The sequence below is a fragment of the Megachile rotundata genome, chromosome 16, assembly GCF_050947335.1.
Source record: "Megachile rotundata isolate GNS110a chromosome 16, iyMegRotu1, whole genome shotgun sequence".
NCBI lineage: Eukaryota > Metazoa > Arthropoda > Insecta > Hymenoptera > Megachilidae > Megachile > Megachile rotundata.
This window is the reverse complement of record NC_134998.1, coordinates 12,428,307-12,441,835: the sequence shown is the minus strand read 5'-3', so window position 1 is coordinate 12,441,835 and position 13,529 is coordinate 12,428,307. Positions and strand designations below refer to the sequence as shown.

Here is a 13,529-nt window from a genome sequence, read left to right as displayed (position 1 = left end):
ATTTGAGCGGGAAGGGGAGAGAATGAGACAATGCGTGAGAGAATGAGAGGATAGAGCGAAGTTCATCGCAATTAGATGGTAAATCGTTCTGCCATTTCCGGTCCAACGATTAATTATGGGCCACCTGTTCTTTCCGCAAAATTGAAACGCGCACGCAAAGATTTATTGGATCTGCTTGTAAACCCTAGACCATGAACTATTTTATTAATACAACTAATTCAAATAACTCATCTTAACTTCAAGAGAATATCTCTTTGTGCATTAAATGTTTACAAAAACTAATTTTTCATGATCTATGGTCAAATATAGTATGTCTGGTTTAAGCACATGCATGTTATTGAGTATAGGATACTTAATGGAATATTTAAATTTTGTCTTGTATGTATTTACTTTTAATTTATAATTCACAATCTGTAAAACAATCATGTACACATAGAGTTTATTTGTATAAATAATAATTAAGAACTCTTAAACCAAACATACAGTATAAAAAATGTAAAGGAAGTAAAATACTTTGTAATATCATGCTGCTATATTATGTAACGTTCTTCGTTTGCGGTGCAGTGATCGTTAGTGTTCGATAGCTGTTAAAGGCAGTAACGGAAGCGAGAATTAAGAAGAGGAAACGAGCAGTATTAGCGACGACGCCTGGGTGAGGTAGTAGGTTGTATAGTAGGGAATGGAAATTCGCGTGATACGAAGTCCACTGTACAACTTGCTAACTTTCCCGGTCGTCGACGCCGCAACGTTTCATCGTTCAACGTTGTCTCCAAGAAGATAGAAGTAAAAACGTTTATGGTATCGTCTGTCGAAGATACGGAAGTTCTACTAGCGTGTACCGCGGGTGTTTATAATTGGATGCAGTGTGAATTAACATTAGACATGCAAGATGATTTGCTACCATAAAGAACGCTTGTAGAATAGTGTTAAAGTAATAAGGAATTAAAGTGATGAACGATTCCGTATTCATTTTATATTAAATTACGAGTAAATCAATGGTGGCGGATCATCTTAAGGGAAAGTGAAGTTTTATAGGTTTGTGTGTACAATAGGTAATGAATGAAATACAGAGAGAAAATGAAATTGAGAAAATGGGCAATGGCGGGCGGGCTGATTGTAAAGCCTGCCGCGTCGCCGGTCCCCTGAGACCCTAACTTGTGACGTCGCGACCGATATCTCACAGGCTAGATTCTCTGGTATTGGCGATGAGTGCTGCCTTTTGCCGATCAAAAGTCAGTCCTAGTCATCAGAGATAGAAAACGGCCGGAAACGTCGACGCCCTATAAAAGCGAGGAGAGACTCGACATTCGAAGGTCTATGCCGCTACTGTATGATGCATCTTGGAAAATCGTAGTTTCTCAGTGAATATATAATAGCTCTGTGTGTACTATAAACATGCCGATACACTTATCGTTAACAATTATATATTCACGTCAGGAAATCATTAAACTGCATACTTCCCATATGTATGACATTTTAGTTTCTTAATTTTCTGTGGATGCATTTCAGTTTCTACGTCTTAAGTTTCACGAATGAATGAACTACGCACCAGCAAAGATCGTTAGAAAAAATTATAAGAAAATAATATACTGATTGGTGCATAGTTTGTATTTATTATTTAAGTAACAATGTACATTAAAAAAATAAACAATGATTTTTATATTAATCTGTATATTTGGAATATATATGTGTCCGATTGTCTGAATAACAATTAATATCTTTTCTTTTGTTATATATTCAATATTGTATATTTTCCGTCGAGTATGTACAATGATTGGTGCAAAATATTTTGGAAGTACAATGATAAAAGTCGTTGTGACGATAGAAAAATGGTGTTCCATCAGAAATATCTTCTACCTTCTTCCACTAATCGACTAAGCTCTGCGGCCGAATAACCCAGAACTTGCTTCAAGTCGCATACAAATTTGTACACGAATCGTTTCCCGTGGACCTTAGAAATCATATCTCCGTCGTAATAATAGCGCAAGGCACGACTCAATTTTTCGTAATTCATCGACGGTTTGTTTTTACGTGCTCCCCATAACTGTGCCACTGCTTCTGGCTGATTCAATTTGAATTCTCCCTCAGTTCCTACCCATTGTATAGCGCCTCTGTGTTCTCGGTCAGTTAACAGTTCCAACAAAAATTGCCACAGTTGTATCTGACCGCTGTTAACCGAACGACTAGACGTTGCTATCGTGATCGGTGTAGAATCAATGTTCTCGAATGGAACACTGACTACTCGAGCCTGTTGATTTACTACCGGTCGAGATTTTGGGGTCTTCTGATTTCTAACTTTGATAGTTTTGTCCACACAATTTTCTGTAGGCGATGCTGGAGCATCTTTTTGTACAACAGCTAAGATAACAGTATTAAATTAACGTCAGCATCCGATGGTTTAACAGTAAGTCGTGTTTAATGTACGTACCGACAAATTTACACTTGCGGAGTAGTTCTAAATGAGTCCAAAATACTTCTCCAGGATCAAGAGGCACTTTTGCCTGGAATTCTTCAAGCGTAAGATTGCATAATTGTTGACCAGTAATGTTCCAATCAGCTAATCTTACAGATGCTAAATTGAACTGTCTTACTGCCCACTGAAGCCAATGCTTCACATGTGTCTGTGTCCATTCTTTAGGATCGGCTGGAATTTTTAACCGTTCCTGTATAATATATGCATGTATAAAATTTGAGTACATATTAACTGCGAGTTTCATATGACATTTAACTTATACCTGTTCTTTTTTATACTGTGGATCAACCATCCACCTTATTATGTTTCGTTTACTGTCTTCATTAATTGGAACAGGTGCTGAATAGTAAAAACAATAAGATAAAATTAAGAGAATAAACAAGTACTTATAATAACTGCTGTCATTGATGTTAATACATACTACTATTTTCTGCTAACTCTATGTAATCTTCAGCAGGCTTTAAAACGTCTACTATATTGATACGTCTTTGAGTTGCTTTTATTTGAACATTTACTTGAACTAATCCTTCTCCTTGAACACATTGGTCGACTAAATTTTTGTGACTCTCTAGCTGAAGAAATATTTACAGATTAAAGAACATTAATTACAAATTTTAGAACTTATTATTCAATTGTAACATACCATTTGTGCATCTTGTAGCCAAAATGAATAATCTGTTAGTTCAACTCCTAATCTTTGTTCTAATAAATTTCTTAAGGTAGATAGAGGTTCTCTAATATCCATGTGTTGCATCAATACACCTTCATTGCAATCCTCTCCATTCACTGTACCTTCCAATGCAAAGCTTGGTTCTACTTCCAAATCAGAACTTTCTTGTTGCAATTGTGCCATTATATCATCTTCCTGTGATAGTATAGCTTCTGGCTCCATTTTAATACGTTTTATTATCGCATAATCAGAGTCATCATCCGTGTCAAAACTGTGCAAAATAAATGTACAACTCCTTTAGGATAATTGACACTATAAATCAGTAGTAAGTGCACAAACAATTTTCAGCTTTAAAAGCATTTATTGTTAATAGAATTACAGTACTTTTGAATGTTTAGAATCTCTTTGTATACAAAATATCTCGCTTGTTGTAACTAACTTATGCCTCGGATTAGGATGGAAATGTTATAGACACCGACCTTTTGTCACAACTTTTTCGTCCATTCCCAAGATCCATGAGTACTAATTGAAGCTGTCAAAGCTTACTAAATAGACTCAGTGAACTTTAACCTACTTTAACCTTTACAAAATAATCAACGCTGGTTTCCAAAACCTGGCAGACATTTTGTATTGTCCATGGATATAAAGGATATATGGAGGGAACTCACAGTTGCGTTCACAGTTATAACAGGGGGAAGCACCGGATTAGCTTTGTGATAAAATAGTTGATTGGCGTACTAGTTCAGCTAACCAGAACCAAACAATTTGAAAACCTCTTTAAAATTCGCCTTAATACATTACAAATAAGCTTTTAAAGTCTACGAGGATATGGTTTTTCGGTAATTATTCCTCCGTGGCATGCGCGGGCGGCGCGTTGTAGGAATATACACGACAATGAGTATGCAAAGTCGTTAATTACTCACTTTCTGAGCACAGTTTATGAACTTTTATGATTAAAAAATGGTCAGCAATGCATTATTTACATGGTTCGATCATGAAAGTTCATAAATAATGTTCGGGTAATGAGTAATTAATTATTTTTTGTCAGCATTGCGATACGTACATGAGCCGCCTATGTCAATTCTACTGCACATGCAAAGTGCAATATTTCGGCACTTTGACGACGTAGTATGGTTCCTGAGGCATTTAGAAACAAATTTCTATTAGGGTTTGATGCGTTTTGATGCCTAATAAAGCCAGAAAATCAATTTTTGTCGAATTCGGTCCAAAACGGTACAGGCGGCGCCATCTAGCGGCGAGCGGCGGAACTACGAAAAATTAAAATCTCGATTTTCTCGAAAACTAGGGACTTTTCCGAAATTCTGAGATATACAAATTGTTCCTTATCGCCTACGGAATCGAACGAATGTAATTATAGCCCGCTAGGACAATTATTAAGGAAAATAGAAAAATAGCCCATTTCATGGACTAAAAAATTGGCGTCCATCTAGCGGTGAAAGTTGGAACTACAAGAATAGAAAAATGCGATTTTCTCGAAAATTAGCGAACTTTGAGTACTTCCGAGACTCAGAAAGTGTTACGTGGTCGCATTAGAAGCACAATAAAGCAATAAAAGTTTCCTGACAGCTTTAGTAAAGAAAATAAAGAAAAGGGCATTTTATCGACAAAACTAGTGGCGCCATCTAGCGGCGAATTTTTTAGTCCATGAAATGGGCTATTTTTCTATATTCCTTAATAATTGCCCTAGCGGGCTATAATTACATTCGTTCGTTTCCGTAGGCGACAAGGAACAATTCGTATATCTCAGAATTTCGGAAAAGTCCCTAGTTTTTGAGAAAATCGGGATTTTCTGTTTTTGTAGTTCCAACTTTCGCCGCTAGATGGACGCCAATTTTTTAGTCCATGAAATGGGCTATTTTTCTATTTTCCTTAATAATTGTCCTAGCGGGCTATAATTACACTCGTTCGATTCCGTAGGCGACAAGGAACAATTAGTATATCTCAGAATTTCGGAAAAGTCCCTAGTTTTCGAGAAAATCGAGATTTTAATTTTTCGTCGTTCCGCCGCTCACCGCTAGATGGCGCCACCTGTACCGTTTTGGACCGAATTCGACAAAAATTGATTTTCTGGCTTTATTAGGCATCAAACCGCATCAAACCCTAATAGAAATTTGTTTCTAAATGCCTCAGGAACCATACTACGTCGTCAAAGTGCCGAAATATTCATTTTTTTATTTTCCTTATATGCTTGTTCGGACCCTCACTTTTTGCACCTTCGGCTTGCTCGCTCAATTATTTATATGATATTTATTCAACTACTACGTTTTTTAAAAGAAAGTTTACACTTGAATAAATTTTGGTATGAAAGCATTATTTTTATTTCATTAGTAGAGTTATTCTTGTACAGTATATGATGATACCGTCAATAGTTATTTATTTAATAGACATTATTAACTATATTAGGTACATTATTTTCAATGTTGATATCTGTTTATTAATATTACAGTTGCTACAAATACAAAAGAATAGCTACAATTGGCAGTAATCGTACAAACAGAACAAAATTCTGGATAAAATAAATTATTCTAAAATCAGTTAACAATAATTCAATGATAATGTCGTTGAAACATTGAAAAGTATGATCACTTTAGTAGCATCAAAATGTCTTTTAATAAAAAATAATGAAAATACCCAATCGTAAATTTTTAAAAACTGTAACTACAATCGTGATGTATTGTATTAATTAAAAACTTAATACAACATTTATATAACAAACTATCAACAGAAAAAAGTCTGTTCGTGTATATGAGAAAATAATTTGTTGTAGATTTAAAAAATCTAACAATACAATGATTCTTAAAGAAAAGTTAAAAGTTTGATTACGTCGTTATAATAATAAAATTGCAATATTCCTACTGTAGTTACAGTATTACTTTTACAAATCACAATTTCAATTTGTACAGAATGAATCTTTTACTACTTTTTGCTTTAATCGGGCAAAATAATTGTTGCTTACCTAATAATTAAAGGACTAGTTATTGTGATGTGATGTAAGTAGTAATTTTTTAAAACTATTCTTATAATTAGAATTAACCTTCCCATATAAAAAAAGCTATGTTGTCATTACATGTTTCAATGCAGCTTTTATAGAAAGGCTCTTCGTTTCGTCTATTAAAGCCAGAACAGTCTGTCCGGAAAAATTTGGGAGATTCGCGACTGCTCCATTAACCAATAACTTCTGCGCAACCTGTACATGATTATTTTCGAGAGCGTGAAAGAATGGAGTTCTCCCCGAACGACTATCTTTTAAATTCACGTTTGCGCCAGCTTCTATCAAAGCGCTGACACCTTCTAAATTACCAGAGAGTGCACAATAGTGCAATGCGGCAAATCCTAAAACGTACATACACATTAGAATAAATATTCTATTTTCAATGTATTTAAAATTTTAATAATTACCTAGGGAATCCATTTGATTGAGTAGTTCAGGATATGTTACGTATTTCAGGAAAACTGGCAATAATGGGGAAGAACATTTGCTTGCTAACAGAATCGTGGATTCATGCAACAGTTCAGATGTAATTGGTTTTGCCCCAGCTTCTAGTAACACGGTGACTATATCCTCAGATGAATTATACTTAACTGCTAACTCTAAACACGTCTGAAAACAACACTTCCTTTTTAATTCAATGTTTTCTATGCACTAACTTGTCATAAAACTGTGATGAATTTACCTCTCCATCCTCTGTGAGTACATCAATATCGATTTTAGATGCTTGTAGTACCAGTAACAGTCTTTGTACTTCTTGCAACTGGTTATTTACCACAGCTCTATGTATATTAAGCATACCTGATTCATCAAATTGTTGCATTCCTTCATGATCAATTTTCAGCTGGGTGGAAACTTTATTATACAATGAATGGTGTGTGGATAATACTTTTTTAACTCTATCTACATCTGTATTTTCACTAAAATATTCATTGAAATAATTATCTAATTCAAGAACATCTTGGCTACATACTGGAGTCAAACTTGGGAATAAATTTATATCATCAATATTTCTATTTACGTTCACTACAGAATGTACTTGTGTTGCTGCATTTATAGTAGGTGGGTGAACAGTTGACTGTTCTGTTTGTTTTATTCTTTTCAAAACAGGTGTATCTTCTTTTACTAATACAAAATTTTCTAAATCTAATAGTCCAAATACATCTGTTTGAATTGGAGAATCATGAACTGTTTTTAATTTTTCTGGTGGACTAATTGGAACTTGTTTTGGCATGCCTATTCCACAATCCGCTAGGGCTTGTAAAGCTTTCGTTCGAAGTTCCTCGTCTTTCACACTTATCACTGCTTCTTGAATTATGTTCCAATGCTGCAATAGTTTGTCCTGTTTAGGAATTTCAGCAGAACCTGTTTCATTAGCTTTACTCTTATCATTACTTTTTTCAGAAGTCGAATTTTCACTCTTCGTGCTGTCATCATTAGGTAATGTTTCATTTTGGTGAACATTACAAATTGAATCTTTAACTCTTATGCTATTATTATTATTAGATATTGTTTTATTTTGGTCAGAATTTGACTTATGCATATCATTAAACACATTTTGACTTTCACTGTTTAATTGTTTATTACTTGCAGGTACCAAAGTAATTTTATCATCTTGTTTTTTAAGTATACTTCTCTTATCTAAAATTACAGAACTATTCTTTTCTCCATTTTGAAAAGTTACATGAATCACTTTGTCTGTAGAATTTAATGGGTTTATAGAAATATTTGTATTATGCTCTGTATTATTAACCGGCTTCATACTAGATGAATTTTTGAATGAATTAATATTCTTCTCTACAATACAATTTTTTGGGTCAGCGTTAGTTATTGATTCAGTATTATTGGTGTTCACACAAGATATAAAAGTTTCACCAGGGTTCCTTTTATTCTTGAATATTGAGAATTTCTTACATCTTACTACAGGAAATTTTGATTCTGTTAATTTCCGATGTTTTACAGAATATAAATCCTGCTGAATATTTGATGTGTTCATTTTACTTTTATTTTCATCTGTGTGGTTTATATCTTTTTTACTATTAGAATCATGTTTTTGTTGATTATTTACAAATCGTATTTTATTTTTCTTTATTGTTACATATTTTGGAATACTTTTACTTAGATCTTGAACTTTCTCAGAATATTTATGAGAATTATTCTTTAATAATATCAATTTATCATTATTTAGCTGCTTAATTTTATTTACTGTAGGTAAAGCATATTGTAGTTGTACTTTATTGTTATTTTTCTCTTTTGTATCAGACTGTTTATCAGAATCAGCTTTTAAGTTGTTAGAAGAAATTAATTTTGCAGCCACTTTCGACATTTTAACATCATTTCGTAAACTCTTGTAATTCATTATTGTGCCTGAATTATTTGATGACATAATGGAAAGTTTTATAGGTTTACTTATTGTATGATTCAAACTAGCTTTGCTGAAGGTAATTGTTTTAGTATTTAACACATTTTCTTGTGATAAAAATTTTACTTTCACTTCTCCAAGATCCTTACCGTCTTGTGATCTTATTCTTAACTTTGTTACTTTACTAGGTGATGAGAAGTTTTCGCTTTTCAAAGTGTTGAAATTTTTCAATGTTACAGAGTTGTTAACAGCATTTGTTACATTTGGTACTTTCTGCACAACATTCTTCTTTTCCACAATTTTGCATTGAACTATTCTTGTAGTTCCAACTTTCACCGCTAGATGGACGCCAATTTTTTAGTCCATGAAATGGGCTATTTTTCTATTTTCCTTAATAATTGTCCTAGCGGGCTATAATTACATTCGTTCGTTTCCGTAGGCGACAAGGAACAATTCGTATATCTCAGAATTTCGGAAAAGTCCCTAGTTTTTGAGAAAATCGGGATTTTCTGTTTTTGTAGTTCCAACTTTCGCCGCTAGATGGACGCCAATTTTTTAGTCCATGAAATGGGCTATTTTTCTATTTTCCTTAATAATTGTCCTAGCGGGCTATAATTACACTCGTTCGATTCCGTAGGCGACAAGGAACAATTCGTATATCTCAGAATTTCGGAAAAGTCCCTAGTTTTCGAGAAAATCGAGATTTTAATTTTTCGTAGTTCCGCCGCTCACCGCTAGATGGCGCCACCTGTACCGTTTTGGACCGAATTCGACAAAAATTGATTTTCTGGCTTTATTAGGCATCAAACCGCATCAAACCCTAATAGAAATTTGTTTCTAAATGCCTCAGGAACCATACTACGTCGTCAAAGTGCCGAAATATTCATTTTTTTATTTTCCTTATATGCTTGTTCGGACCCTCACTTTTTGCACCTTCGGCTTGCTCGCTCAATTATTTATATGATATTTATTCAACTACTACGTTTTTTAAAAGAAAGTTTACACTTGAATAAATTTTGGTATGAAAGCATTATTTTTATTTCATTAGTAGAGTTATTCTTGTACAGTATATGATGATACCGTCAATAGTTATTTATTTAATAGACATTATTAACTATATTAGGTACATTATTTTCAATGTTGATATCTGTTTATTAATATTACAGTTGCTGCAAATACAAAAGAATAGCTACAATTGGCAGTAATCGTACAAACAGAACAAAATTCTGGATAAAATAAATTATTCTAAAATCAGTTAACAATAATTCAATGATAATGTCGTTGAAACATTGAAAAGTATGATCACTTTAGTAGCATCAAAATGTCTTTTAATAAAAAATAATGAAAATACCCAATCGTAAATTTTTAAAAACTGTAACTACAATCGTGATGTATTGTATTAATTAAAAACTTAATACAACATTTATATAACAAACTATCAACAGAAAAAAGTCTGTTCGTGTATATGAGAAAATAATTTGTTGTAGATTTAAAAAATCTAACAATACAATGATTCTTAAAGAAAAGTTAAAAGTTTGATTACGTCGTTATAATAATAAAATTGCAATATTCCTACTGTAGTTACAGTATTACTTTTACAAATCACAATTTCAATTTGTACAGAATGAATCTTTTACTACTTTTTGCTTTAATCGGGCAAAATAATTGTTGCTTACCTAATAATTAAAGGACTAGTTATTGTGATGTGATGTAAGTAGTAATTTTTTAAAACTATTCTTATAATTAGAATTAACCTTCCCATATAAAAAAAGCTATGTTGTCATTACATGTTTCAATGCAGCTTTTATAGAAAGGCTCTTCGTTTCGTCTATTAAAGCCAGAACAGTCTGTCCGGAAAAATTTGGGAGATTCGCGACTGCTCCATTAACCAATAACTTCTGCGCAACCTGTACATGATTATTTTCGAGAGCGTGAAAGAATGGAGTTCTCCCCGAACGACTATCTTTTAAATTCACGTTTGCGCCAGCTTCTATCAAAGCGCTGACACCTTCTAAATTACCAGAGAGTGCACAATAGTGCAATGCGGCAAATCCTAAAACGTACATACACATTAGAATAAATATTCTATTTTCAATGTATTTAAAATTTTAATAATTACCTAGGGAATCCATTTGATTGAGTAGTTCAGGATATGTTACGTATTTCAGGAAAACTGGCAATAATGGGGAAGAACATTTGCTTGCTAACAGAATCGCGGATTCATGCAACAGTTCAGATGTAATTGGTTTTGCCCCAGCTTCTAGTAACACGGTGACTATATCCTCAGATGAATTATACTTAACTGCTAACTCTAAACACGTCTGAAAACAACACTTCCTTTTTAATTCAATGTTTTCTATGCAATAACTTGTCATAAAACTGTGATGAATTTACCTCTCCATCCTCTGTGAGTACATCAATATCGATTTTAGATGCTTGTAGTACCAGTAACAGTCTTTGTACTTCTTGCAACTGGTTATTTACCACAGCTCTATGTATATTAAGCATACCTGATTCATCAAATTGTTGCATTCCTTCATGATCAATTTTCAGCTGGGTGGAAACTTTATTATACAATGAATGGTGTGTGGATAATACTTTTTTAACTCTATCTACATCTGTATTTTCACTAAAATATTCATTGAAATAATTATCTAATTCAAGAACATCTTGGCTACATACTGGAGTCAAACTTGGGAATAAATTTATATCATCAATATTTCTATTTACGTTCACTACAGAATGTACTTGTGTTGCTGCATTTATAGTAGGTGGGTGAACAGTTGACTGTTCTGTTTGTTTTATTCTTTTCAAAACAGGTGTATCTTCTTTTACTAATACAAAATTTTCTAAATCTAATAGTCCAAATACATCTGTTTGAATTGGAGAATCATGAACTGTTTTTAATTTTTCTGGTGGACTAATTGGAACTTGTTTTGGCATGCCTATTCCACAATCCGCTAGGGCTTGTAAAGCTTTCGTTCGAAGTTCCTCGTCTTTCACACTTATCACTGCTTCTTGAATTATGTTCCAATGCTGCAATAGTTTGTCCTGTTTAGGAATTTCAGCAGAACCTGTTTCATTAGCTTTACTCTTATCATTACTTTTTTCAGAAGTCGAATTTTCACTCTTCGTGCTGTCATCATTAGGTAATGTTTCATTTTGGTGAACATTACAAATTGAATCTTTAACTCTTATGCTATTATTATTATTAGATATTGTTTTATTTTGGTCAGAATTTGACTTATGCATATCATTAAACACATTTTGACTTTCACTGTTTAATTGTTTATTACTTGCAGGTACCAAAGTAATTTTATCATCTTGTTTTTTAAGTATACTTCTCTTATCTAAAATTACAGAACTATTCTTTTCTCCATTTTGAAAAGTTACATGAATCACTTTGTCTGTAGAATTTAATGGGTTTATAGAAATATTTGTATTATGCTCTGTATTATTAACCGGCTTCATACTAGATGAATTTTTGAATGAATTAATATTCTTCTCTACAATACAATTTTTTGGGTCAGCGTTAGTTATTGATTCAGTATTATTGGTGTTCACACAAGATATAAAAGTTTCACCAGGGTTCCTTTTATTCTTGAATATTGAGAATTTCTTACATCTTACTACAGGAAATTTTGATTCTGTTAATTTCCGATGTTTTACAGAATATAAATCCTGCTGAATATTTGATGTGTTCATTTTACTTTTATTTTCATCTGTGTGGTTTATATCTTTTTTACTATTAGAATCATGTTTTTGTTGATTATTTACAAATAGTATTTTATTTTTCTTTATTGTTACATATTTTGGAATACTTTTACTTAGATCTTGAACTTTCTCAGAATATTTATGAGAATTATTCTTTAATAATATCAATTTATCATTATTTAGCTGCTTAATTTTATTTACTGTAGGTAAAGCATATTGTAGTTGTACTTTATTGTTATTTTTCTCTTTTGTATCAGACTGTTTATCAGAATCAGCTTTTAAGTTGTTAGAAGAAATTAATTTTGCAGCCACTTTCGACATTTTAACATCATTTCGTAAACTCTTGTAATTCATTATTGTGCCTGAATTATTTGATGACATAATGGAAAGTTTTATAGGTTTACTTATTGTATGATTCAAACTAGCTTTGCTGAAGGTAATTGTTTTAGTATTTAACACATTTTCTTGTGATAAAAATTTTACTTTCACTTCTCCAAGATCCTTACCGTCTTGTGATCTTATTCTTAACTTTGTTACTTTACTAGGTGATGAGAAGTTTTCGCTTTTCAAAGTGTTGAAATTTTTCAATGTTACAGAGTTGTTAACAGCATTTGTTACATTTGGTACTTTCTGCACAACATTCTTCTTTTCCACAATTTTGCTTGGAAATTTGTGTGGTAAATTAAACTCCCGTTTACATTGTATTGTTGGTATACTAATATTCTGTGTGATCCGACGTCTTTTAGTTGTAGATATAGACTCCATTTAAACTGTTTTTCAAAGTTCTACAACTCAAAATATTGAGGTATAAATAAACATTTCAGTTTATAAGATTACACCATAAAATATGGTGCGTATAACCTATGCATCCGCATAAATATTACATTATTTTTCCCAGACTTCTCCAACGTTGTAAATAAGAGATAAAAATACCTTACAACTTCAAAATTGTAACATAATTATACACAAATTCATGTTCACAAATCGCAGACGAGAACAACCACATCCAAATTCGCAAAACGGGACATCCCTCTAACCCAACTTAACTGCCACCTACTACACGCTATGAAAACGTTTGTAATTTTGTAACCTACTTTCATTAATCACTGGATTAATCCCAAAGAAAGTAAATTTCTCATGAAACTTTTTAAGAATGAGTTTTTAAAAGAAATAAAGTCAAAAATAATTTAATGGTGAAAGATTTTAAATGTTTATAAATACATAACAAAATGAAACAAAATAGAAAAATGTTCTAACAATAAAATTGTAACTTTCTGATAACGAATTTAAATACATAATT

The 13,529-nt window shown here is 32.5% G+C and overlaps 3 protein-coding genes across 4 annotated transcripts; all 3 read right to left on the bottom strand.

Moving 5' to 3' along the window:
• Positions 1 to 1,593: 1,593 nt before the first annotated feature.
• On the bottom strand, positions 1,594 to 3,869 carry Ets97D (DNA-binding protein Ets97D). 2 transcript variants are annotated; one of them, XM_076541696.1, is made up of 6 exons: positions 3,528 to 3,869; positions 3,117 to 3,414; positions 2,895 to 3,045; positions 2,736 to 2,812; positions 2,429 to 2,663; positions 1,594 to 2,358 (listed from the first exon to the last, which is right to left on the bottom strand). In XM_076541696.1, exons 2-6 carry the CDS (start codon positions 3,363 to 3,365, stop codon positions 1,841 to 1,843), a joined length of 1,230 nt encoding a protein of 409 aa, XP_076397811.1. In that variant the 5' UTR covers positions 3,366 to 3,414; positions 3,528 to 3,869; the 3' UTR covers positions 1,594 to 1,840. The 2 variants fall into 2 exon arrangements, with proteins under 2 accessions (XP_076397811.1, XP_003701261.1); XM_003701213.3 differs by having other exon boundaries at positions 3,623 to 3,868.
• A 1,585-nt stretch (positions 3,870 to 5,454) lies between these two features.
• Positions 5,455 to 8,860, bottom strand: LOC143266097 (uncharacterized; the record flags this gene model as incomplete). The annotated part of the gene is made up of 3 exons (XM_076541752.1): positions 5,455 to 6,497; positions 6,564 to 6,765; positions 6,839 to 8,860. Coding segments are annotated over 3 exons (2,505 nt in total), but the record flags the coding sequence as incomplete, so codon positions are not given.
• Positions 8,861 to 10,155: 1,295 nt separating this feature from the next.
• On the bottom strand, positions 10,156 to 13,515 carry LOC100878432 (uncharacterized). Its single transcript, XM_012298188.2, has 3 exons — positions 10,910 to 13,515; positions 10,635 to 10,836; positions 10,156 to 10,568 (listed from the first exon to the last, which is right to left on the bottom strand). Exons 1-3 carry the CDS (start codon positions 12,992 to 12,994, stop codon positions 10,288 to 10,290), a joined length of 2,568 nt encoding a protein of 855 aa, XP_012153578.2. The 5' UTR covers positions 12,995 to 13,515; the 3' UTR covers positions 10,156 to 10,287.
• Positions 13,516 to 13,529: the final 14 nt, after the last annotated feature.

Excerpts from the sequence above, each read along its gene's own strand:
- Ets97D (XM_003701213.3), bottom strand. The coding sequence starts at position 3,660 with ATGGATCTTGGGAATGGACGAAAAAGTTGTGACAAAAG. Across the intron at positions 2,813-2,894 it reads AGAGTTAGCAGAAAATAGTA|CACCTGTTCCAATTAATGAA; the intron begins GTATGTATTAAC and ends TTTACTATTCAG. Across the intron at positions 2,664-2,735 it reads CACAGTATAAAAAAGAACAG|GAACGGTTAAAAATTCCAGC; the intron begins GTATAAGTTAAA and ends TATATTATACAG.
- LOC100878432 (XM_012298188.2), bottom strand. The coding sequence starts at position 12,994 with ATGGAGTCTATATCTACAACTAAAAGACGTCGGATCACACAGAATATT. Across the intron at positions 10,837-10,909 it reads TACTCACAGAGGATGGAGAG|ACGTGTTTAGAGTTAGCAGT; the intron begins GTAAATTCATCA and ends TGTTGTTTTCAG. Across the intron at positions 10,569-10,634 it reads CAATCAAATGGATTCCCTAG|GATTTGCCGCATTGCACTAT; the intron begins GTAATTATTAAA and ends TGTACGTTTTAG.